Source organism: Heterocephalus glaber, unplaced genomic scaffold (assembly GCF_053883595.1).
Source record: "Heterocephalus glaber isolate CG9 unplaced genomic scaffold, H.glaber_assembly_v1.0 deba00001564, whole genome shotgun sequence".
Taxonomy (NCBI): Eukaryota; Metazoa; Chordata; class Mammalia; order Rodentia; family Bathyergidae; genus Heterocephalus; species Heterocephalus glaber.
In genome coordinates this window covers 19,095,659-19,120,655 of record NW_028258351.1, presented here as the reverse complement: position 1 = coordinate 19,120,655, position 24,997 = coordinate 19,095,659, and the positions used below count along the sequence as shown (strand labels likewise).

Here is a 24,997-nt window from a genome sequence, read left to right as displayed (position 1 = left end):
AGCTGGCCTTGAACTCATGGTGATCTTCCTGCCTCAGCCTCCTGAGTGCTGGGAATACACACAAGTGCCACCATGCCCAGCTTCCAAAATTTAAAAGTAGTAAGGTAACTGAAAAGTGAAACTGTACAGGCCAACAACAGGGGCCAACCAAAACACACCCATTGGTAAACTCTGATATATATTATCAGGGTATATACTACGGGACATATACTTTTATTAGCTTCATTTTACAGATGTGGAAGCTGATATACAAAGCAGTTTGGTAGTTTGAGCACCAAAGGTTGAAGTTGAATGGGAGTCTTTAAAATGCTTTTCTCTTTTCACATTACAAATACAGCCTTTTAGAAAACCTTTTTTTTCTCCCCATCCTAAATGTACTCATTACAAAAGATAATACATTACAGAAAGGTAAAAAAGAAAAAATGTCTAGTCCCAACATGCAAATGTAGGCCCTATTAATTGGTGTATTTCCTTCCAGAAATTTCCCCCTCTGCATTCAACAAATGTTCAGGACTTACTGTGGGGTCAGGACCTCTGCAAGGAGCTGGGACATGATAATGAACAAGACATTTGCTGCCTTCATAAGGCTTACAGTCTAGTTCATGCTCTTTGTTCTGTATCATTGGGCACGGAGGTGTAGATATCCAAAGGAACTTCCTCAATACTCCAGAGAGTAAATAGCTGATATGCACGTAAGATGGGTCCAAGGTATTCTGCCTAGCCCACAGAGACGAAATAATAGGGCTGGATTTCTATTGAAGGTAGAGTGGGATAGGACCAAACTCTGAGTTCAACTGGCTAGGACTTGGAACTTGGCCCTCCAGTCTTCAAGGAAAAGGGTCGGGAGGAGGCAAGTGGTAGGTGGCATCTAGGAAAATGACAAGGGTCCCGACGCTCGTGAAGATGATGAAGGTCCACAGGAAAAGGCGATCCACTACCATGGCCACAAACTGCCAATCCTCCTTGAGCTGGGATTAGGCAGAGGAAGCCTCTTGAGCTCCAGGCCTTGACCGCAGAGGAGCCCACCCCCACAGCTCTGTACCCTACTGGGGTCTTTTTACCCCGAGTCTGGGAAAAGTTCCCGCAGTGCCAGAGAGACTTGGGCTTTGTACGCGAGCAAATAATCAGTGGGAAAGTAGGGGGCGGGACCACATGCGCAAACCTCCAATCGGAAGTGGAGTGGGGCGGGGGGGAGACAGGGACGGACGGACCTGAATTTAGGGGTGGAGCCAAAGTCACAGAGGCCCTCCCCTGTTCCACCCTCATTGGACTTACTGCATCGTACTCCTCCTGTTCGCGCAGCTGTCGAGCGATGTAGCTGATCGAGGAAACAGCCTCGCGTAGCTCAGGAGGCAGCCCTACCACTGCTCGGTTTGGACCATGGATAAATCGTCGCAGGTCCGGAGCAGACAGTTCAGGCTGGAACCTGGAAAAGGCATGACTGGCCACGCACCGCGTACGAAGACAGAACAGCCCGCCCTAGTTACCTAGCCCACACCCCAACTGCCTCTTCCAGCAACCTGCCATTTCCCAAAACTCGAGAGGGCCCTTCAGGGATCGCCAGCGGCGATCTCTCCAGCCTTCTGCAACTCCATCCACCCGTCTAATTTTTAGTTGCCCCCACTCAAAGCAAGCAGCTGAAGAGTACTACAACTCCCATGATGCTCGACCACAATATCTTCTGTAAGCATGAGCTCCCAGCTTCTGCACAGTCTTCTGGGAACTGTAGTTCCCTCTCTCACTTTCATGTGGATGATGGGTGTAGCTCCTACCTGTTGGGTTTAGGGAAGAGAAAATTACTCCGCGGCTTCCGAATGAAATATTCATCTGTTCCCCGACCCCAGCCACTTCCTGTCGAAAAAGAGTGAGGGGGCTCTGGCAGCTGGTCTCTCTCAGGTTTCGGTCTCTTCAGACCCAGGTACAGAGGGAGCTTGTGGATGAAGATCTGCAGAGTAGAAGATGCGTATTGGAAGGGGCTGTTATGCATTCATATTACAAGAGAAGCAGCCAACCACCGCCACTCCACGTGCCCATTCTGGCACATGTGTGCACAGGGTCCGACAGAGGTACACAGACAAAAAATGCAATCCTTAAGCCTTATGAGTGTGTGTGTGTGTGTGTGTGTGTGTGTGTGTGTGTGGTATTGGGGTTTGAACCCAGGGTCTGACCACTAAGCTACATCCCCAGCCCCCCCCCCCCCCCAGTTTATTTTTTGAGACAGGATTTCACTAAATTGCCCAGGCTGAGCTTCAATTTGCAATTCTCCTGCTTCAGCCTCCCAAGAGTGCTGGGACTACAGTTGTGTACCACCACACCCAACTTTAAGAGGTCTTTTGTGGATTGGGAGGCTTCTGAGAGGTTCTGAGGACTTCACCCTGATGGTCTCTATTGCTGACAATGTTTTCCTGGGATTGAAGATGGGCAGTGTTAATGAAAAGTATGAGATCTTTGAAATGATAAAGATGAGAGAATAAAATTCATTGTGCAGTGTTTCAATACCCAACAGGCTTGTGCACTCCAATGCTCTACTTGGTAGCTATAGTTCTACTAAGGTCTGTAAATAGGAAGTTGGGGTTGGTGGGAAGGAGGAGTGATATCTGGACAGAAAGTCAAATACTAGGACTGGGAATTAACACAGCTTGGAGGAGATCTCTCTTACCTGACGGACCCAAAGTGGCATTTGGTGGGTGTGGGGTGAGCGGTGATGCAGATTGAGGACCACCACACTAAGGATGACTGAGAAGGTGACAAGGATCATGGTAAACATGAGATACTTGACAATGATGGGGACCGCCAGGGACGTCTCAGGCACTTTGTCTGCCAGCAGCAGCAGGAACACAGTAAGGGTCAGCAAAGCAAAGATTGAGAGCCCCATCTTTTCTCCTTGGAGGGCAGAGAAGGCAGAAGAATTAGGCTTTGTCAGAAGGAAATCTGTATGGCACAATCAGTGACCATGTTTCCAGCTGACACAAAGATAAGCTTTTTAAAATTTATTTATTTATTTATTTCTGGTACTGGGGATCGAACTCAGGTCCTTGAGCTTGTGCAGCAGGCGGTGAAAACACTGAGCTAAATCCCTGGCCCAAAGATAGGCTTTTTTTTGGTACCGGGAATCAAACTCAGGGCCTCATGCTTGCCAGGCAGGCACTATGCCACTGAGCTATATCCCTGGTCCAAGATAGGTTTTTTTTAACACTTGATCTTAGCCAAAAGGCCGAGAAGTGATAATGGGGTTTTTTTTAAAGACAGGAACACACCAGGTAGTTCAGGCTGGCCTTGAACTTGTAGTAATTCTCCTGCCTCAGCATCCCGAGTGCTGGGATTACAAGCATGTGCCATCATGCCCAGCAAAGATAGGCTTTTGGAAGAGCTATTTGCTTGCAAATCACTCCCATGTTTATTCTTCCAGCCTGGACTTCTCCCCTGAACTCCAGATTCACATCCAAATAACTATCCACTTTTCCACTTGGGTGTTCAGTAGACAAACTTAACATGTCCAAAACCTAATTCACCACCAACCTGCTCTTCCAGCGTTTTCCCCATCATAAGTGGCAACTCTATCTTTCCTGCGACTCAAGATAAATGCTATCAAGCCAGGTGTGGTAGTGCATGCTTGTAATCTCAGCACTTGAGAAAGTGCTAATGTAACTAAACAAAGAAAACAGGAGATGAAATCAAGGAGTAATAGAAGGGGTTGTAGCCATAGTAAGGACTTTATTTTTTATGCTAGAAATGTGAAGGCATTAGAAGGTTGGAAAGGGGAATGATTTGATCTGATTTATATTTCAACAAGATCAGTCTGGCTGCTGTGCCAAGAATAGTCAACAGGGTCAAAGGGTGAAACAGACTAGTTAGGAGCCTTTTCTTTTCTTTCTTTTTTTGGTACTGGGGGTTGAACTCAGGACCTTGTGCTTGCAAGGCTTGTGGTGGCACCACTGAGCTAAATGCCTGGCCCTGGAAGCCTTTTCAATTAGGACCTGAAATAGTGGTTGGGACCTGAATGGTAGATGTGATGTCATCAGTTTTAGGACACACTTTGAAGTTAGAGCCAATAGAGTCTGCTATGAGTTGGTGGTGGTGGTGGTGAGGGGGGTGGATAGGAGAGGGAAAGGGAGGGAGAGGGAGTGAAGAAGAGAGAAAAAAACTGGAGTTGAAAACAACTTGATGGAGTTTGTCTTTTTTTTTTGGTGATGTTTTCTTTTGTTTTGTTTTTACAGGGTCTCCCTATGTAATTCAGGCTGGCCTCAAACTTACTATGTAGCCCAGGCTGGGCTCAAACTCACAGCAATCCTTCTGCCTCAGCCTGCCAGGTGTTGGGATTACAGGTGTGTACCACCATGGCCAGTGCTATTTTTACCTATTGTAGTTTGTTTATTTTTTGTAGTACTAGGGATTGAACCCAGGGCATTTGCACTAAGCTACATTCCAGCCATTTTATATTTTGTGACAAGGTCTTGCTAAGTCATTAAGTAGCCTAAGCTGGGTTTGAACTTTTGATTCTCCTGCTTCAGCCTCCCAGAGTTCTGGTATTACAGGTATGTACTACCACATCTGGCTCTTGACATCTCATTTTTAAATTGAAATCCCTACTCCCATTCTTACTCCCTAACCCTCTTTTTTAAACTTTTATTTTCCTGTTTAGAACTTGCTTTCTTTTAATATACTATATAATAGACTTATTTATTTTGTTTATTGAGTTATTCTCCCACTAGAATGTAAACTCGGAGATCATGAATTTTATTTTTTTTTACAATTTACTGATGTATTCTCAGGGCCTAATACATTATAGTACAACTCAACAAATATAGTTGCACAAATGAAGGGACCAACCAACTTCTGTAGCTCTTTTCAGGAATAATATACCAATTTGTTATTGTTGTTGTTGTTTGTTTGTTTTTTTCCCGATACCAGAGATCAAACTCTGGGCCCACCGTTGTTTGTTTGGGTTTTTTTGATACCGGGGATTGGACTCGGGACCTTGCACTTTCGAGGCAGGCGGCGGAACCACTGAGCTAAATGCCCAGCCCCTGTTGTTTGGTTTTTTGAGACAGGGTTTCTCTATGTAGTTCACATTAGCCTTGCACTCACTATGTAGCCCATGATGGCCTTGAGCTTGCAGTGATCCTCCTTCCTCAGCCTCCCAAGTGCTGGGATTACAGGTGTGTGCCACCATGCCAGGATAATATAACAATTTGAAGGATCTACAAATGAAAGAGTATACAAGCCAGGATTGGTGGCCCATGCCTGTAAATCCCAGCACTTGGGAGGCTGAGGTAGGAGGATCACTTCGAGTTTGAGGCCAGCCTGGACTACATAGTGAGTTCAAGGCCAGCCTGAATTACATTGTGAAACCCTGTCTCAGAAAAAATAAATAAAACAAAAACAAAAAGCAAAAAAAAACAGAGTTAAGTATATCAGATCTCTGAATCAGACTGGCACTGACCAGGGTTGGAATAACAACACTGCCACTTCCTGTGTGATATCAAATAAGTAACTTATACTTTCTCAGTACTCTATGCCATAAAATAGGAATAACAATTCAGTACTTACCTTAGTTTTTGTAAAGATTAGAACTGAGTTAATACATGTTAATGTTAATTATATTACTTATAGCAAGTGCTCAAAAATAGCAAAAAACCCATAAACAAACAAACATATAGAACTTACTGGGTATCAGGCCTTGTTTTATTAATTCCATCAATCCTCATTTCCAGATTGGGAAAATGACATACATGGAAATTAAAAATTTGCCCACGGTTTCTCTGTTACTACATTATAATTTCTCCTGGAGAAATGTTGACAATTATTTCCCAGGGAAACAGAAAGTTAAGGCACTTGTGGGTAGCTAAAGAGTGGGAGATGGGGAGCTTGCCAGGAATGAGGAAAGGAAAAGGGAGCATTTGCTCAGCCCAGAATTGGAGAATTCCATGGAAGTGGAAATTCCATGGCTGAGGGGCTAGGATGCTAAAGAGAAGAGTTCTGATATCACTGGGTGGAGGAAGCCAGAAGCAGAGGGGCTGCAGAGCCTCCTCAGTTCTACTTGGTGGGAAAGAAAACCTGGGGTTGCTGAAGTCCAATCATGATGGCTTGCGTTGGCAAGAAAACCCTTTCTGGATTAAGGCTAAAGAGGAAGAAGCTGAGCTAATAGTGAGAAAGGCTATGGTCCCTTCCTCCTTACCTGCATCTGGTGGCAGGTAGAAGACAAAGATGGCCAGGAGAGTGATAAGGATACATGGGGCAATGACGTTGACCAGGTAGAAGAGAGGCTTCCGGCGGATGATGAGGTAGAAAGTGACTTCCTGATGCTGTCCTTCCCTCCCTCCCCTGATGTCTCCTGGAGGCTGGATTAGTCGAGAGGGCTTGTGGATAATCTCCCACTGGCCATTTTCTGGTGGGAGAGAAGAAGGGGACACCAGTGTATGAGCTATCCTTGTCAATACCAGCTATGTTCCACTCTGCAGGGCAGTCTATTTCTATAAACTTATGCATGTCTCACTTTCCACATTCAGAAAATGTTGATAGTGGTCCCCATCTTGCTGACTCCACAGGGTTAGTCTGGGCATCGCTGGCAGAGTCTATTTATCACATTAGAAACTAGAAATCAGAAAGCCTGCAGATGTGGAAGCTGTGTCCACTCACCAATGAAAGTCCCTTCGTGAACATAGATTTCCTGCCGCTCTTGCCCGTCAGGACCCAGGCCTGTCTGCAGGCTGACCTCTGAGCTGTCATAGCTGTAGGAACTGAACACCATGGTGCAGTTCTGCCAGTCAAAGGGGAAGTAAGTGACCTGGATGGAGAAGGGAGTCATTCCATTTGTGGAGTTTGGGAGTCCTCAGAGAGGTCACAGGCTTTGGGGCACCAAGGAGATAGGGATCACCAGGGGAGGTCACAGAGAAGAGGGGTCATAGAGGAACTGGAGGAGGGCTATTAAGGGAGGCCATTGTGGAAATAGAGAAGGGTCATGAGGAAGACTGAATGTCAAAAAAGATGAACAGAGAAAAGGACAGACACTTAAGGGAAAATCAGACGGACAAATGAGAAATGAGGCCATAAGGACCGGGGGTGGGGGGGTGGGAAGCACTGAGGAGTCAAAATGTCTAGGAGAGGGAGAGTTTCTAAGAGTTCTTTGAGCTTCTCAGGGAGGGTCCTAGGAACCTGGATGCTGCAGCTGCTGTGATAGAGGCCTGGGGGCTGCCAGCGCACTGAGCCATCGGAAGACACCACGACGTTAATGTCCAGAGCCACGTCAAAATTTCCATCATTGCTGCAGGGAAGGGGTCCTCATACCTGAGACCAGGACTATTCCTCCAAAGTCTCCGACCACTGACACCGTGCCCCCTCCCAACCAGGCCCCGGGCCCCGCCCACCCCTCAGCGTAGTACAGATCCTACTTGTTCAGCAGCACCACATCAGGTAGCCACACAGATTGAGCTGTGATTCGCAGCATATCAATGCCATCGTGCTTCGCAGGGTCCCAGCTCAGCCTGTAGTCAGTCCATTCCTAGGAAGCAGACTCTGAGGGGCTGTTTGGGGCTTGAGGCCGGGGAAAGGAATGCAAGAGATGGGGCAGGACAGGCAAGGGCTGTGGGGTCAAGGGGCCTTTGCTCACTGGGATCCACATCAGCTAATTTATCCCACTCCCGTGCCTGCTCTGGGTCCCAATTATTTAGTCTGTAAAAATGAAGAGTTGTACTAGCTAGCCTCTAAAACTGGTTTTCAAACTGCAATTCTCCATTTTTTAGTGGATGGTGAGTCAAGTTAGTGGTTCAAATCAGTGTTTTGCTTTGTTTTTTATACCAGGGATTGAACTCTGGACTTTGTGCTTTCGAGGCAGGTGCCGGAACCACTGGGCTAAATCCCCCGGCCCAAATCAGTGTTTTTAAAACTTAGAATGAAAAATGTATGGAAAGTAACTCCCATACATATTGTTTCCTGAAGTTTCTGGTTCAGTTATAAACATGTTTTCTGAGATCATGATTCAAGAAACATCGCTCCTCACCAGGCATGGTGGCACACGCCTGTAATCCCAGCACTGGGGAGGTTGAGGCAGGAGGATTGCCGAGGGTTCGAGGCCAGCCTGGACTATATAGTGAGTTCAATGCCAGCCTGAACTACATAGCGAGACCCTGTCTCAAAAAAAAAAAAAATTCCTCCCTACCCCCGCCCCGGGACTGGAGATTGAACCCAGGATCTTTGCCCGGATCGGTCTTTTTATTTTTGCTTTAATTTATATTTTGAGAGAGGGTCTGGCTAAATTCCCCAGGCTGGGCTCAAACTTTTGACCCCCCTGTCTTAGCCTCCTAGAGGGCTGGGATATAGGAACTAGGTCACCACGCTTGGCAGGAGATTGTAAAGGGGGCAGGATGCCCTTCCCAATCCCACCGGTTCTCCATACCAGGTCTAAGTACACCTTAGTGCTCATTTCTTCATCCTTCTCGTTCTAAAAGGGAAAAGTTTAAAGAGTAGAGGCGAGGTGAGATGGAGAGAAATGAGGGCCTCGGCAGTTCGGCAGCTCTCCAAAGACTCCACCCCCTTTGTCTGAGGCCCACCATCTGGGCCCAAGCCCCTACTCCTAGAAGGTGCATTAGTTTAAGCCCCTGGCCAATCTACCTCGGCAACACCCCTTCCTGCCGCCAACGCTCAGCTTTCCTGCTAACCTCGCTCCCGTCTGGCCCCACGCCTGGCTGTTTTGCACCTCCCCACCCCAGCTCAAACATAATCCCTCCAACCCCGAATCGCCATTAGCCGCTGTTTATTTACTGGTTGAGCACCAGGCTCCGCCCCACCCTGTCAGAACTTGTGCGTCCCTGCCTGAAGGTCCTTCCCCTGGTGTGTCCACCCGCCTGGCTCCACTTCAACATCTGTCTACAGGCGGAGGCATCACCTTACCTGGCTCTGCTGTGGGCCAGGCCCACAGACTCGTTCATTGGTCGAACTTCTATCCAATCTCCGCTAAAGGCTAGTCCAACTCACAGCCCAACCTCAGGTCAGGCTCCGCCCTCAGCCCGATAGTCGGTCCCGCCCTGCATAAAGCCACGCCCCCAGCGGGCCTGCGGCCGGACCTCAACCCCCAGCGTGCGCCCTCACCAGGCTGATGAGTTGTGCCAGGATGAGCCCAATGCTAACCCGGACGGGGTCTCCCACTTCCCGCGCCGGCCGCACCGAGCTATCATAGCTCGAAAAAAGTTTCTCGCGGAGTCGGCCCTCCGCTTCCGAGCCTCGGGCGCCTGTGGGAGGAGAGCATTAAGTGAAGCCCAGGTCCCCGGCCACAACCGTTGCCCCTGTTACTGCCTCTTCGGGGCCCAGACTGACTTACCTGGGGCGATCGGCGCCCCTAGGACTCCCAGAAGCAGCAGCAGTGCCCCTGGGGTCATAGCCTGGCCGCTACGCTCGGTGAGTTTGCTCCGAGAGCAGCCGGGGCCCGCCAGCGCAGGGGAAGTGACGAGGAGCCCAGGAATGTGCACCTGTTGTCGGGGGCAGCCGCCAGCCCACCCGCCCCGCCTCCGCGATTTGGTCCCGCCCCAGCAACTGCCGTGGCCATTCACAGATGACAGACAAATCCTTCAGTTGTACAAATCGTCTTTAATTGAGAAAGCATGAAGTGGAGAACTGTTCCCCTAGCAGCAGAGCCAGGAAATGGGTGGAGCTTGAGCGGGTTTGGGTAGGTGAGGCGGGCATCTACCCCCTTTGCAACAAGCCAGAAGTAAAAGAGCCTGAAGAAAAATGACCTGCCTTTAAGCACTAGCCTCTCTTTTAGGGCCTCCTCAGTCTATTCCACCCAGGTCTGTTGGACTCCTTTCTAGTTCATTAGCGGTTTTCTGGCCTTTTCCAGGCCTGCCACTAGGTCTCACTGTGTTTTTCAGAATAATCTAGTCTGGCCCTTTTTGGGTACTGAAAACCCAGCTGAGGTTATAAACTGTAAGATAAAGCAAGTTCTATTCAGTTAGAAGCTCTGAAGGTGTAGGTCTTGAGTCCAAGAGGCCCTCACCCTCCTTGGCCTGACCCGTAGGGAGAAGGGTGGGACTTATTGCTGAGTTAGGTTATTCTCACTTGGGGAGGGTATCAAGGATGACTCCCATTTGTCCTTTTATTCTAATCACACTTGCCATAAAGACCTCAGCTTTAAAGGGGACTTGGAAGGAATTCCTGCTGAGGTAGCTAAGTGGTCATGTCCCCCAACTCAGACACAGGTTTAGTCATCCCATGCCTTTGCCCTCCCCCTCCTCCAGCTTCTCTATCATGAGCCAGAGATCCTGCCAAATTCCTCTATGCTTCTTCAGACTCTCTGGCAGGACCCCAGTTTAGTTGCAGGAACTAGAAATTGCATTTAAAGGTTACCATTCTATATGGAAGGATAAGATTTTTAGAAAATTACCTAGGGGAAAAAAAGTTCTTGATTCAAGTAGAACTAATTAGTTCTATGGGAATTAGACCTAGGTCCTTTCCAGAACTCGTTCTTAATAGGTATCTCTAGAGTAATAATATGGCTATACAGGCCCCAGTTCCATGCTAGAGAGAAGGGCTGAGAGTCACGGTCTATGTCCTAGAACTGAGATTTAGGAAGGAGTATAACTCTGTAAAGGTCTAGGACACCATGCTTTAGTATTGGGGGGTCTCTGGGATAAGAATGTTAAACCGGTGGTAATCTGAGACTGGTCCCTGTTCAGACCAAGGCTGACCACAAGATAGGGCTATAATCCAACCTTTCTCTACTTAGAAGTCGGGAGTCCACCTAGGTCATGGACAGAAGCTTGATGAATCCAGAACACAGTCTGGCAGCATGCCTGGGGTCCAGCAGAGGGCCCTAGAAAAGGAGTGGCCCCACTGGGTTTTTGGTGTTTCAGAACCTGACCAGACCAAGGCAGAAGGCAGAGCAGGGAAAGAAAGAAACTGATCCTGAGCTCCAGTAGACCTATAAATCTATGGCTCAGGGGCAATGAAAAGGGGCACAGGGTTCCAGAAAATGGCTGAGTGGGAGGTAAAGAGTGTTTATACCCTAGCTCTGTCAGTTTTGGAACCCCTGGTGCCATTTCAGGACAATGCTTTGGGAAGTGGTGTTAATGTGGAAAAAAAGAAGTGATCACCCAGGACCATTTTCAGATACCACCCCCTCTGATCCCCTCTCTGACCCAAGGATCCAAGAGTTTCAGAAGCCCTGGAAGTCCCCAGCCAGCCCCAGGCTCCCTCAAGGTAGAGCACCTGGTGGGACCCAGCTGCTCAGGGCATTGTGGCAGCAAGGGTGAGAGCAGGGCCAGGAGCAGGACTGGGAGACGGGCTGTGGCGGTGGCTGGCTCATTGGGTGTACAGGGAGCCTCCAGTCCAAGGACTACATGTCAGGGGGCAGGAGGACTGGAAGGAGAGGGCTCAGGGACACTGTGGAGAGAAGGCTCCCGGTACATGGCCACTGTGAAGGGGAGAGAGAAAGGAGCAGGGAAGAGAGTTAGGCATAGAGAGACTCAGGCAAAACCAGAGCTCTGAGAGGACTCCCTTCCCCTACACTTGCCCCCCAAGAACCCCAGCCCAAAGGAGGAGAACTCCCCAGATGCTCAAAGGCCAAAGCCTTCCTGTCTTGTTATAACAATGTCCTCTTAACACTCATAGCCTGGGCTTTATCCCACTAAATGTCCATGTCAAGGTCAATACCCTCCCACATGGCCTCCCGCCTTTTCCTTTGTCCATACCCACCCTCCAGGAGCTTGGGCATGAAATGGGCAGCTGCCTTGGTCTTCTTGACTCGGTTTCCCTTCATGACTCGGCCCTCCTTGTCCAGCCCTAGGTACCAGGCTCGGCCAGAACGACGCTGGCGGTAGAGAGCAGAGGCATACAGGACGTAGTAATTCTCAAAAACACACTCCTTAAAGCGACATTCAGCTGTGAAATGTGGCTGAGGAGACAAAGATCCAAAAAGGCACACACAGAGGCAGGAAGAGACATCACTGGAAGAAGAAAGCCCTCAACAAACCAGGATATATATGCATTTTGAAGGAAGATGAGAGCAACTTTTGAGTCCATGGGGAATTGGGAGCAAGAGAACAAGGAAGAGCCTGATAGGCCCCTGAGGGTTATTAACTAGACCTGTGGGGGCCTTAGAATAAGACCTTTCTCTTCACTCCCAACATCTCAGGGTCACCTCTCCTGAATGACTCTGGGGAAGTAAGTAACAATGAAGTCTGGAGGAGGAAGAAGGAGAGATGGGGATCCTAAAAGGCTGAAAGTGTCAGACATTCAAAGAGCCTGGGGGTACTTGGGAGGCTGTAGGGGTAGGTATTACACCTAGAAGAAGAGCTGTGAGGTGGCCAGTTATAATACTCCATCAGCCAAAGCTGGAAGGGGAGGGAGTCCTGGGTACAAAATGCCTATAGCTGCCCCAGTACCCCAGGCTACTCAGCCTCATGGTCTCACCGAGCTGTAGAGCAGCCCCTCAGCATTCATGGCCATGTAGTGACCCAGGTTGGCACTCTGGATGGTGACCACACGAAGCCCCACAGGGATCAGGTTGAAGTGGGCTGAGGAAGGACAGAGGAAGCATCACTACCGGGGCACCTCAGCCCCATCTTCACTCCCCAACCTCAGTTCCACTGTTTCCCTTGGGGGTCCAGGAGACAGACCGACCGAAAGCAACAGAACCTGACGAGGGAATAGAATTGACATCTCCTATCCCCATCTTCCCCCTTCCCCCTTCCCACCCAGCAGCTGCCATCCCCTCTCACTGAAGGAGCTGGTGTCCTCCAGGGTGCCCTGGATGCTCCCGTCGGGATTCGCCTGGAGGTAGAAACCCTGGCGGCAGAACAGTTTGGTGACGATGCCTTTGAGCTGAGGCTCTGGAGAGAGAGAGACATTTATCTTTGAAAATGACGTCTCTGTTCCCAGAAACATTCTTACACTTTTTGGGATCACAGGAAAGAAAAAAGGGAGAGTGAGGGGAAGGAAGCCGGGCTCAGGGCCTCAGCACTCTTAACCTTAAAACAAGCTCTCTCCCACTTCTCTTTGACTCCTGGCAAAGCTGGGGTTTGGGTCCCTTCTGTTTCCTCTAATCACCAGCTTTCGGTTTAATTTATTGAAATTTATTTAAATGGCTTAATTCCTACTCTACAGCTCAACCAGGAGGGGGGAGGGGAAAGGGAGGAAGAAGGGGAGAGATACATCAAAAGGCAGCGGACGGAGGAACACACGTAGGACTACTGAAAGGGCGCGGTGCTAGTGAATATGGGGTGGGGGAGGCGGCAAGGTGACCACAGGGAAGGGGCTCTCTCTCAGGGATGGGAGTGGGTCTGGGCCTGACGCTGACTCAGCACCTGCTGCTGCGGCTGCCGCTCGCTTGGCTCGGGCCTCGCTTTGGCCCAGCGCCGGCCTGTCTGACACTGACCCATCTGTCTGTCTTGTCTGTCTAGCTTCTGGCTCGCGGGGGGCCTAGTTCTCGCTGAGCCTCAGCCTCTCCTCTTCGGCCAGGTAACCAGGCTGGGGTGAGAGGGACCTTCGGAAGCAAATCAAGGAAAAGGGGGGAGGGGGCCGAGGAAGTGGAGAGGCAGGCTGAGTCACATGCAGGCCGGGTCCCACTCACAGGGTGGGCTGCGGACTGTACCACTGTGGCCGGCCGGTTGTGGGGAAGGAGGACGCAAGGGGCTACCCCGAGAGGAACTGGGAACCGGCTGGACTGGGGCCAGAGGGACTCCCTAACTGTTGTACCTGGACGGGGACCACAAGCTAGCACACAACTCTCCTCCCCGCCGCTTGCTCTCTGCTGACTTCCCTGACCCCCCTTGTAGGTGGTACGACCCCCAAGTCTGTGCGGGGCTCCCGCCACGAACTGTGTTTGAGTTCCCCTACGCACAGGGTCTCCTTGGCCGTTGGGACCCGATTACGGAGTCGCGCGGAGGTACCGGGAGGGGGTACCCAGCTCCCTTCTTGAAGATCAGGTCACAGGAGGAGGGCGCACAGAGGGGCTGGCTGGCGAGGTTGCTGCAAGGACACCCGAGGGAGAGCTGGGGAGATTGGCTCCGAGCCAGGCGAGCTCAACCAGGAAGGAACGGAGCCAAGGAGTGGAGGAGCGGTAGAACCAGGGCGGGGAGCCCGGAGCTGCAGAAACCCTCGGGGTGACCCAGGCGTCCGGAACCCCCAGGCCCCTCCACTCAGGATTGAAAGAATCGCGAGAACCGGCACGTAGGCGGAGGAGAGTGGGGGTGGGGACTCCCGTGTTGAGAGGGGGCGGGCAGGAGCTGCAAGGCGTAGGGGGCCAGACTTAGCCCCTCAAGCCCACTTGCCCTCGAAAGCAAGGAAACTCGGTATTATGGACAAAAGAGGAGGGAAACTGAGGCACAGTCTGGTAGACTTGTCATTCTGGCCCACCCCTTCCACTTTCGGGGACCCCCCAACCCCAGCCAGGCTCCATTCTTCAGAGTCCTTGGCCAGAACCTTCCCAGGCAGGGACTTCTGGCCCGGTGACCCCACCCCAGCCGCACTCACCCGGGCCGCGGTCCGGCGGCGCGGGCCGCCCCCCGCACAGTCGCACCTTGGACAGCAGGATGAGGAGCTGCTTCTGGCAAAGGGACTTGGTGCCGCGGGGACATACGCGCCGCTGCGCCGACACCGGCCGGCTGCCCCCGGGCTCGCGGACCTCCCGCTTCTGCCGGATAAGGCTACTGGCCAGCGCCGCCATGGCGCCCCGGGAGGAGACACCCCCAAACCAGCGGGCGCCTGGAGAGCGCTGGGCTCCTCCAGAGGAGCCGTCTCACCAAGGCATGCTCCTGACGATCTGGCCCTAACTCACTGCCCCACCCACAGGACCTGAGGATAAGTCCCAGACTCCCCCAAATACCCCCAAAAGCTGCCAGCTCCCACCCTTGGGCCCTGTGCTAGCTTCACCGGATCCAGCAGCCTATGCACTCCTCAGCTGACCTCACCCTCCAATTTTGTCCCCTACTGAAAACTACCCCCTTCCCTCTCCTCTTGTCTTGGTCCCTACTGCCTCTATCCCGAAGCCAAGACCTCCAAAATTTCTAGGATGTGGTCCTAATATCCTCAGACATCTTTCCATCCTATTTTAGGGCCCACACTCCAGTCAGATCCACTCTTGTAATCTAAAAAATGTAGATCCTTAGTTGGGGATATTAGTTCACCCCACTCCTTCTGGGCCACTGTTCAATGTCAAGGAGGAACCCAACCTTGGTGCTTTTTCTTTTGCTACCTTCTAAATGAAGAGGATCTCCCACTTTTTAACTGAAATCCCCCTAAAATATGTCTCAGTATCAGGGTTGTGCAGGTTCAGTGAAAAGGGGTTCTCAGATCCTCTAGCTGGACAACGGCTTTTACTGTCTCCCCCATTTCTAGTAGCATAGCGTTCAAGCTGCTGAGACCCTTTCCTCACCTTGTTGCCCTCCACTCTTTTTGAAGTCACCTCCAAATCCACCCTTTCTAGTGGATACACCAGGTGGTTGTCCGGAGGACCCTCTGTCACCTCCAAATAAGGAGCATTCGCTTATGTGGTTTTTTTTTTCTTTCCTGGTTGCTCTTAAATTTCCTCAGGGACAGCTCATGCTGTTTAGATCCCACACCCTCCAATCTTAACCAGCCCCCCAAAAGAGGCGTGCACCCACTTTGTCACCTGTCCCCACATGTGAACAGGCCCCCAACAAGTCAGCGCATCAGAGCTTCCTGCGGCAGGGGTTACTAGTCCTCCTGGAGACTGCCTATATCACCCCCCTTTCCATTCCCCGACCCCCCTCAACCTGTCCCGTCCTGTTGATCCAGGCGAAGGGTGGCCCTGGCTCCGGCTCCAGCTCCAGGCTCCTCCCTCCCTGTCCCCCGCAAGCGGAGCTTCTCCCAGCACCCAGCTAGGCGTCCCGGACTCCCACGAAGGAGTGAGGGTGTCTCTGTAGAGCGCTCTGGTCTCGAAGTCAGAGCACTGGGCCTGGCGGCTGGATTAGGTAGAGCGGCGGCGGCGGCGGCGGCGGCGGCGGCGCCTACAGCAGCAGCTCACCGTCCTCAGAGAGCCAGGGGGCGGGGCAGGGGGCGGAGACGCTGGAAAAGGGGGGTGAGGCTGGGCAGGCAGAACCTTGGGGTTCCTTATAGGCAGGGAGTGGTGACTGTCCCAGAGGCCGGCGGAACAGAGGACAGGCACGTCTCAGGATTCAGAGGCGGGACAAGGAACCCCGGATAGGGGGAGAGTTTGGACTTCAGATGGAATGGCGAATGGCGGGAGAAAGGAGAGGGTGCCTGGGATGGAAGGGAGGCCAGAACTGGATGAACAAAGTGGGAAGAGCTGAAGACATGGGGGTGGTGGTAAAATCCAGCCTGGGGCGAAATCCGGCCTTCTTAATATCTCTGCTTTTGTGTGCCAAATTGATCAGTCTCTGGTTTCCATACCTCTCCTTTGCACATTTCGTCAGTAAATACATTGCTTCCATCTCAGAAAATAGACCAAAAGAACTGGGGAGAGGTAGCTGCCGGAGGCTGCACCAGGGGAGGAAGGGGCTGGCCAGATTTGGACAAAGGGACCACCTGCGCCAGGTACTGGGCAGAGGAATGGGAGGACATGCCCAGAGGCCTTCTGGAAGACTTTGGGTCAAGAGCACACAGTGTATCTCCTGTGCAAGAGGCCAGCAGTCCTCGCCAGGGCCTCACATGCCAAGAGAAACATTTTCCACGAGGGTAGGAGTAGAGTCTTTAATGGGCCCCGCTCCCCACGCCTGCCAAGCCGCCCCCCTTTCGGGCAACCTTGGCTTCTTCCACCGCTGCACGCAGGGCCCGGGCAGGGTCCCCGCGGAGCTGGACCAACGCCCCCAGGAGAGTAGCGGAACCTTCCCCCGCACGGAGCTTTCGGACACTCAGAAAATAGTGAGGCAGTGTTCCGGCCTCGAGCACGCGGCCCAGCTCATCCAGCAACCCGAGGCAGCAGGCGCCCGCATTTTCTGGCCGTGCCAGGTAGAGCGCCGGCAGCCGCTCGCAAGCCCAGTACAGCAGCGTTCGCAGAAGGTAGGGCGCCGCGGTCCGCGTCCCGGCCACCAGTTGGCGCAGTAGCGCCTGGGCAGCCGCGTGCGCCTGCAGCAGCGGCGCCGGTATGCGTGTCTTGAGCGCCAGCTCTTGGCGAGCGAAGCACAGCTGCCAGCTGGAGGCGTCCTGGTTGGTGCCGCCGCCTGGTACCAGGTAGAAGGAGGCTGACTCTGAGGGCAGAGGCCCCGCCCATGAGTGGCTCCGAGCCCCCTCGGGCCAGCCCGCCACGGACACCACCGGGATCAAGTCGAAGAGCAATAGGTGCCGCGGGGACCCCGGCGTTGCCAGGAGGATGGTGGTGAAGCCCGAGTGGCGGGCTGCGTGCACCAGGCGCGGGGCCCCCGGTACAGGAACGAGGGACTTGGCAACTGTGGCCAGAGTAGTGAAGAACCAGGCGGCCACTTGGGCTGGACACAAAGTGGGCCATGTCCCCCTAACCTCTGACGGCTGTGGAAGTGGACCTTTGAAGGTTGCCTCGGTGACGTCAGTACTCAGTTCTTGCAAAGGTTCGGAAGAGCCAAGGTGGGTGACGTCATACTGAGACGACTCTGGCCCTGAAAGGTCACTAGGTGATTTTTCCAAAAATACGTGCAGCTCAGACTCAGTGATGTAACTGCGCGCCTGGACCACCGAGCTTTGCTCGTCTTTGGGGCTTCCTTCCCTCTCTGTTTGGTGACTCAAATCACGTCCTCCTGGTACTGGAGGTTCCAGGCAATCCTGCCACGCCTCCCGTATGGAGGTTCCCAGAACCAGCTCTGGGAGGCGGAGCCGTGCGGAACAGGATTCTAGGTCCAGTTGCAGCTCTGACCCACTGCTGTCCAGCGAAAATACTGGGACTAAGAGAGTGAAGCCGGCGTCGTAATGAGGTCCGCGGACGTAGGGACCCAAGGGTGCATGCCCCAGATCCAGGGAGCCCTCGCGAACCCCACCACGAAGTAGCAAAAGCTCTGCCTGGGGAGGAAAACGGGGGTCTTGGCGATGAACTAGACCTAAGGGAAGAGAAGTGATCGTGAGGATATCGTCCAAAGTTGGAGCGGGGAATGAATGGCAAGGCTAAGGACTGCGAGTTCCTACAGGGAGGAAGGGTTGCTTACCAAGCAATGAGAAGACGAAGTCCTTGGCCTGGAGGAGGTCTGCTCCCGGATGAGGCCCGTCATTCCAGCTTTCTTGCACTCCGAGCTCCTGAATCAGCTGGGTCAGTTCCTGCAGCTGCGCCCCAGAGCAGAAGTCAAGGTCCGTGAGAGGCCGGGCTGGGGCCGGGGGCGGCGGGCCCCACCAGGGGGCACTCCCCCAGACGGCGGAAGCCATGCTACTACTCTGTAGTGTTTGGCTAGGCAAAAGACACAAGGGAGGTACCAGGACAGGCTTCTTTTGCTACCAAAGTCACTCCAGCTCTTCCCTTCTTCTGAGGTCAAAGAAGTCCCCCAAATGGGTCTGCAGATGATAGATTCTAAGTATAGTCTTCAAAATGAACAAATACAGTACCTTTCTCGTCCTTGCCCTTTTCTCAAATGCAGGTGCCCGCCCCGTGAACCAGTTCATTTGGCTTAGCAGGTAAAAAGCACTTGTTGGGCCTCTCCTCCGGAATGCAGTAGCCAGTCTTAGTCGCCGCCCCTGCCTACCTCCCCATTACCTCTTTTTCAGAAGAGGCTTATTGTTCTGCGGTTTCCCTCTTAGGAATAACTATAAAGGTCGGTAAGAGAAAGGACAGGGAAATTCAACAGGTAACTTCCTCCTGATGCCCATTTGCCCACGCCCCTGGATTTCGACCACGCCCTTTTCGGAAGGCTGCAGGAGTGGCTCCAGGAATGTCCCGCCTCGGGTGAGAGTTCTGACTCGGTTCACTCTGCGGAGATCTCGCGCTACCCTGGGAGTTGTAGTTCGTTTTCTGCGCTACCGGGGCGTTGGAGCCACGCCCCCACCTCCTTTCCTGTTCCGCTGAAACAGTGCCTGATGGAAGTTGTAGTTTCTATGTTATTTAATGTTCTGTCAATCCTTCAGAAACCTTCCTCGGAGTTAGAGTAGAGGAGTAATTGGATGGAACTAATAACAAACCGTAATGGAGGGCCGGGGGTTTAACTCAGTGGTTCCGGCGCCTGCCTCACAAGCGCAAGGTCCCGAGTTCAATCCCCGGCACCAAACCAAACCAAACAAACCATAATGGATACACCCTAGGGCCTGGGGAGAAATAGGGGTCCTGCATCCCCTCTGGATATTTAAATATAAGAGTATTATTTCATGAAATGATGAGTTTCTCTCATTGGGGGATGGAAAGACTGTGACTTAGAAAGATGTACACTTGTCCAAGAGCTGAATCTGGCAAGTGTTGGAAAGGGGCTTCCTGGCTGGGTGGAGGGTTCTTTTGGAATTAGTGGTGTGTGATCCAGGAATGAACATCTGACTTGTGGAAGAGACAGACATAATAGCGATGTCCATCTCAGACATGCAGGAGTTATGGCAGGATAAGCACTTCAGAATTTTACAGCTGTATGTACACTGTAGATATATCAGGACTGAAGAGCAAGTATAGAGGAAACTCCCAGCTAGACTGGGGGCAAGGCAATGGAAGATAATCAAGGGCAGGAAATTGCTTTCAGTAGCCTAGCTTGATCATAGGCAGGGATATTGGGACAGAAGGATAGGAAACTAGCAGCAGGCTCACAGATTAGACCAATGCATTGCTGGCCCAGGAATTTTTTTTTTTTTTTGTACTGGGGATCGAACTCGGGACCTTTCACTTGCAAGGCAGGCGGCGGCACCACTGAGCTAAATTCCCGGCCCTCAGAACTTCTTACATTCCTTCTCACATGGTTTATCTTCAAAATAGGATAGGCCTAAGTTCATAAGCAAGAGAATTAAGCAGAGACATTGCAAAAAATTAGAAGCCTGTAAAAGAGTGAACTCCTGAAACCAGAGCTGAATTTGGGAAGCCCAGACCTCAAAAGTCACTGACAAAGATAGCCCTTTTCCCACAGCCACCAGGAATAGGGAACTGAGAGCACAAAAACAGCCCAGAATTAGGTAATGTAGGTTTCCATACATCCAGTTGTGACTCAAGAGGCCAGATCCGGATAGCTAAAAACTGGGCTTTTTCTCAGAATCTGGAGTAACTAGACCTGGGCATCCCTACATCTCACTCCTTACCTAGAAAGTAGCCTAAAAAGAAATAACATTCTCTGGGCCCTTTGGGTATTTTGAAAATGTGATGGATGACAAGGAGAAGGAAGGTTCTTTAAACTCTAAAATACTGTTATCCAACAGAAGAATTTTCTGTGATGATGAAACGTCCTAAATCTGTGCTGTCCAATACAGCAGCCACTACCCACATGTGACTTTTATGCCCTTGAAAAGTAAATCATGAGACTGAGGAACAGAATTTTAAATTTTAATTACCATTTTGATAGCCACATTTGGCTAGTGGGCTACTGTATTGTAAATGCAGGCCTGGGGCCTGGAGAATAATGGGTTTGGCTAAGGATCTGTGGAGTAGTAGCAGGGACGTGATAGTTCTAGTCCTCATTAGACTGTCAGTGGTCACCATCAGGGATGGGTCTGGGATGGATGGCCTAGAAAAACCAAAGAATACTTCTCTTCTCTCTTTATTACTGATTTGTCCCCTCTTTGTCTGAGGTTCTCATCACATTCTGATATCCCCACTCCTTGGTGGTCTCCCCTGAGTTCCTGGGTGCCTCTCGGCAAAGGCGCCGGGCAGACAGAGCTTCACATTTGTCCCTGCCCACTGCTAACTGTCTCTGTCGAGCATCAAAGACCACATGCCCTGTCCGGGTGCTTGGTCTAGGGCAGTGGGGCTTCCAGTTGATTTTGGGAGGCATAGACCTCTGGCGATAGTTCTGGGAAGCTGAAGGAACTGTATCCACAGGGTGGTATACCCAGTCTTGGCTGCCTGCCTGTCGGGAGGATGGTTGCAGCTCAATTAGTACAGGTACCTCTGAGAAGGTTTGCAGGCCAGTGGAGATTAGCTGGGGCTTGGAAGGACAGAAGTTTTGGTTGATTGGAACAGAAGCCCAGGATACATGATGCTTTGCTCTCTCCTTCTGAGGAGCTGTCTCATATTTAAATGACTTCATCAAACATGGTGTTGGCTGTGGGGTCAGATGTGGATCGACTTGGACAGAGTCAGTACCTATAGCAAGGCTTGGATTCTCATGGAGACCAGGAACTTGGATAAGACATGCATCTTTCTGAAGGCCAGATTCGTCAGAAAGACCTGGAATCTTGCAGAGGCCAGAGTTTTGGACAACTGCTGGGTCCTTATGAGGGCCAGGATCTTGATTAATTCCTGGACACTTGTGGAGGTTAGACTCTTGGCCATGTTCTGGGCTCCTGTAAATGCCAACATCTTGGGTTAGATTGGATCTTTTTCCAACTTCAGTGGCTTGGGGAAGGTCTGTACTCCTGTGGCAATCAGAATTTTGGGTAAAACCTGGGACTTTGTTGACTCCAGAATCCTGGGTATGGCCTAGATTCTTGTAGTCTCCTGAGTCTTGGGTGAGGCCCGAGACCTTATGGAGGCCAGTGGTTTGGACAAGGTCTGGGTTCCTATGGGTACCAGATTCCTGAGTAAGTTCTGAACTTTTGTTGACTTCAGTGTCTTGGACTAAACATGGGTTCTTCTGTGTTCTAGAATCTTGGATAAGGCCTAGGCTCCCATGAGCTCCTGGATCTTGGATATTTCCTGTACTCTTGTTGCCTCCAGAATCTTGACAAGGCCCTGGCCTCTTTTGGAGATCAGTTACTTGGGAGGGGTCTTGACTTTTATAGACTACAGTGTCTTCTTTGTTTAGTTCAACATTCCTACTGACTCCAGAGTCTTGTATAATGTCTGAACTCCTCTGAAGGTCAGAAGTTTGGGTAAATGGTGTTTTCTTCTGGAGTCCAGAGGGTTCAGTGACACTAGCATGTTGAGTAGGATCTGGACTCTTTTCGGAGTGAGGATCTTGAGAAATACTTGGTTTCTTGTGAAGGCTGGTGTCTTGGGAAGGGCTTAGGTTCTTGCAGAGATCAGGGTCTTGAGTAAGGCCCGTGTTTTTGTGGAGGCCTGGATTTTGAGAAAGATGTGGATTCTTGCGGAGGCCTGGATCTTGTATAAGGCCTATATTCTTGTTGAGGCCTGGATTTTGGATAAGGCCTGGATTTCTGGGAACTCTGGAGTCTTTTGAAAGGCATGGAATCCTTTGGAGGCCAGGGTTTTCGGTAAGACCTTGATTATCATGAAGCTCAGGGGGTTGGATCAGAGATTGGGAAATGGTGGAGAACTGGGGAGGGGTAGGAAAGTAGGAAGAGAGGACATATTGAGGAGAGTTGGAGGTTGGAAGAAAGGTGGGAGTTTGTGCTAAGTTGGAGGGCTTCTGATGGTTGGTAGGGTGAGTGAGGACAAAGGCTTTGGGAGAAACAAGTGGAAGAGAAAGAATGCATGGTGGAGTAAGTGTGGGCAGTGAGCTCTGGGCAGTAGTTGGAGAGTGAAAGCCATATTTAGAAGGAGCAGCATCCTTGGTATAGATCAGGAATGCTGGATCCTTAGAATTTGTATTTTTCCTTTCTGAACTGCAAGAATGGAAGCTATAGTAAGGGAAGGTCTTAGTCTGGGAGAACTTGTTTTTGGCATCATCTGAAATCTTCCATTCCATATTCCCCAACTCTAGGTAGCCCAGTACAGATCCTGCAGGAGTCTCAGGATTGTTCCCAACATTTTGCTTTGATGTCTGTTCAGTTGTATTAGAACTCTCCAGGCCCTGCATGTCTTGGGACCCAAAGAGGGTACCCAAGTCCTTTCTAGAATACCCAGAATTCTGGGCATTGCACTTGTGGAAGATGTTTTGTTTTACCCTGCGGGCATCATAGGCCACATGACCGGTGGAGTGGCTAGGGCCATAGGCAGCCAGAGTAGAGGGAACAGGAGTTAGGATAGGGGTAGAGGTGGTGGCAGGGACAGGAACAGGGGCTGGAGTGGTAGTCAAGGGACAGACTGGAACAGGGGCTTGGATAGGGCATATGGCAGGAGTGACTGGGGCAAAAGATGGGGGAGGGGCTGTGGTAGAGGATGGGGCAGGAACTGGAGTGTGGGCATAGGAATGAATTAGATGAGAATTGGCTAGAGTACGTCCCGAGGCTTGGGCTGATATGTGCTCAGGGATATGGGCCTGGGCATGCGTCCAGGCCTGGGTTGAAGTATGAACTGGGTCATGGCGGCTCTGGGAGTGGGCTGAGGCATAGGCTAGGGGGTGGGCTGGGGTATTAGCTGAGGTGTTCTCAGAACTGTGGGCCTGGGAATGCTCAGGGGTGTGGGCTGGGGTCTGGGCTGGAGTAGGGCCTGGGGCATAGGTTGGGATAGGAGCTGGGGGACAGGCTGGGGTGTGGGCTTGGCTGTGACCCAGGGTAGGGGCTGAGATAGGGGCTGAGGCATGGGTAGGGGGTGGGACATGGGCTGTTGAGGTATAGGCTGAGAACTGGCTCTTGGCCTTCGTAGGACCATAGGCAGGGTCATGGTCTGAGGTCTTGGTCTTGCTCTCTTGGAGTAAAGAGAACGGATTCATGTCCAACTTGTTCATTTTCCGGAACTGGGAAGAATTCTCAGTCCTGGAGGGCAGGGAGTCCTGGGCCTTCAAGGCTGTGGCCTGAGGGGCTTCCCTAGCTCCCTCCTTCCACAGTCCCCCTGGAGCCTCTGTGGGAGCCCTAGCTTGTCCACATTGAGGTGGTATCCCGCAGCACGTAGAAGCCTTTTCATCATTTGTGTCTGGTATGCAGGAGTTGTGGTGAGCATGCCTGAGCAGAAATCTGGGGTGATGATGGAAGCAAGAAGAGACTCTTGAGCACAGGTTCTTGGGATCTGCAGTGCAGCGCATGCACACAGGCCTGCTGCCTAGAGCACTGGGCTCCTTGCCTGCAGGGAGAGGAGTGATGGGAGAAGGCTTGGGTGCCTGAGTAGCTGACAGCAGGGATAAGGAAAGAAGAAAGGAGACAAGCCCACATCCCTGGGAGCTCTTGCCAGGGCCCACTCACCTTGGGGGGGAAAGTGATGGACCAGAATCCTCAAGGAGCCCTTCAGATGCCTCCAGAGCTGAGGGAAGCAGGGGAGGAGAAAGTCCCAAAGTAGAGTGAGTTCCGAAGTACAACTCTTGTCTGGCCACATCCCAGTAGCCCTCCCACTTCAGCCCTTTCAGGACCCCAGAGATCCCCCAGTCTTTCTTCTCACTCCCCGCCCTGACCAGAGTCACCACATTGAGTCCCACGTTGAACAAGATGAAGCTGCCCAGAATCAGAAGAATTGAGTCTCCTAAGTCCTGGCACTTCCTGGGGTTGGTGCCAGAGCATACATACATGGGCTCCATGGTAGGCTTGCTCACCCATGGCCTGGGGTCCCAGGAGTACCCGGGCCCCCCAAGCTCCACATACTCACTAGGAGACAGACTCCTCTGGTGAGGGAGGGGGAAACTGAGTCATAATGGGGCAGGTAGTTGGGATCACAATGAGGGAGATGGAGGAAGAGGAGAGCCCAGAATGGAGTTCTGTGTTAACCAAGTCTGAGTAACCTGAGCCTGGAGGCCAGCACACCTCCCTCCTTCCCCAATCATTCCCTTATTGTGCTGATTCACTCAGCTCACTCAAATGCTTCTCATTCCATTATTCCTGCAGTTTCAGTTGAGAATCCAGAGCCTTTCACCCCGAAGACTAGGAAGACCTTGGACCTTAGCCTCAGAGCCCTGGGTGGAATCTAGAGCCTGGCCAACTTCCTGCCCTGAACTGGGCCACAGGCCTTGATCTGCCTAAAATGGAACCCCCAGGTCTTGACTCTGACCTCAGTTTGAGCAAGGATGAGCTTCTGAGCTCCTTTGGGAACAGGGAGAGCAGAGAGACAGGATGGGTGTGCAGAACAGAGACCTGTGGTTTTGAGTGTGCAGCTTTGAGACCGTAGTGTATGGTACAGGACCAGGCAGGGCCTGCTGTCAGGGTCATTGTCAATGAACCAAAGGAAGCCTTGTGCCAAGAA

General features: G+C 51.6%; 4 protein-coding genes across 10 annotated transcripts; all 4 read right to left on the bottom strand.

The window, feature by feature from the left end:
* Positions 1-197: 197 nt before the first annotated feature.
* On the bottom strand, positions 198-9,506 carry Chrnb1 (cholinergic receptor nicotinic beta 1 subunit). Of its 4 annotated transcripts, none has more exons than XM_004857419.4 (11): positions 9,317-9,506; positions 9,088-9,227; positions 8,396-8,440; positions 7,392-7,501; positions 7,156-7,264; positions 6,640-6,787; positions 6,179-6,388; positions 2,660-2,883; positions 1,773-1,945; positions 1,276-1,426; positions 198-868 (listed from the first exon to the last, which is right to left on the bottom strand). In XM_004857419.4, exons 1-11 carry the CDS (start codon positions 9,372-9,374, stop codon positions 791-793), a joined length of 1,446 nt encoding a protein of 481 aa, XP_004857476.1. In that variant the 5' UTR covers positions 9,375-9,506; the 3' UTR covers positions 198-790. The 4 variants fall into 4 exon arrangements, with proteins under 4 accessions (XP_004857476.1, XP_004857477.1, XP_004857475.1 ...); XM_004857420.4 differs by having other exon boundaries at positions 198-968; positions 2,660-2,736; XM_004857418.4 differs by having other exon boundaries at positions 198-968; positions 9,317-9,505.
* Positions 9,507-9,562: 56 nt separating this feature from the next.
* Fgf11 (fibroblast growth factor 11) lies at positions 9,563-15,935 on the bottom strand. Of its 4 annotated transcripts, XM_021238405.2 has the most exons (6): positions 13,832-14,434; positions 13,367-13,474; positions 12,711-12,821; positions 12,403-12,506; positions 11,686-11,884; positions 9,563-11,404 (listed from the first exon to the last, which is right to left on the bottom strand). In XM_021238405.2, the coding sequence occupies exons 2-6, from the start codon at positions 13,368-13,370 to the stop codon at positions 11,334-11,336; spliced, it is 489 nt and encodes a 162-aa protein (XP_021094064.1). In that variant the 5' UTR covers positions 13,371-13,474; positions 13,832-14,434; the 3' UTR covers positions 9,563-11,333. The 4 variants fall into 4 exon arrangements, with proteins under 4 accessions (XP_021094064.1, XP_021094061.1, XP_004857479.1 ...); XM_021238402.2 differs by lacking the exons at positions 13,367-13,474; positions 13,832-14,434 and adding an exon at positions 14,464-15,935 and having other exon boundaries at positions 11,686-11,800; XM_004857422.4 differs by lacking the exons at positions 13,367-13,474; positions 13,832-14,434 and adding an exon at positions 14,464-15,932.
* Positions 15,936-16,004: 69 nt separating this feature from the next.
* On the bottom strand, positions 16,005-18,866 carry Tmem102 (transmembrane protein 102). The gene is made up of 2 exons (XM_004857417.3): positions 18,084-18,866; positions 16,005-17,978 (listed from the first exon to the last, which is right to left on the bottom strand). The coding sequence occupies exons 1-2, from the start codon at positions 18,295-18,297 to the stop codon at positions 16,663-16,665; spliced, it is 1,530 nt and encodes a 509-aa protein (XP_004857474.2). The 5' UTR covers positions 18,298-18,866; the 3' UTR covers positions 16,005-16,662.
* A 1,709-nt stretch (positions 18,867-20,575) lies between these two features.
* On the bottom strand, positions 20,576-24,372 carry Spem3 (SPEM family member 3). Its single transcript, XM_021238398.2, is given in 5 exon segments — positions 20,576-20,662; positions 20,664-23,890; positions 24,010-24,067; positions 24,216-24,326; positions 24,328-24,372. Coding segments are annotated over 5 exon segments (3,462 nt in total). The 5' UTR covers positions 24,358-24,372; the 3' UTR covers positions 20,576-20,626.
* Between the last annotated feature and the right edge of the window lie 625 nt (positions 24,373-24,997).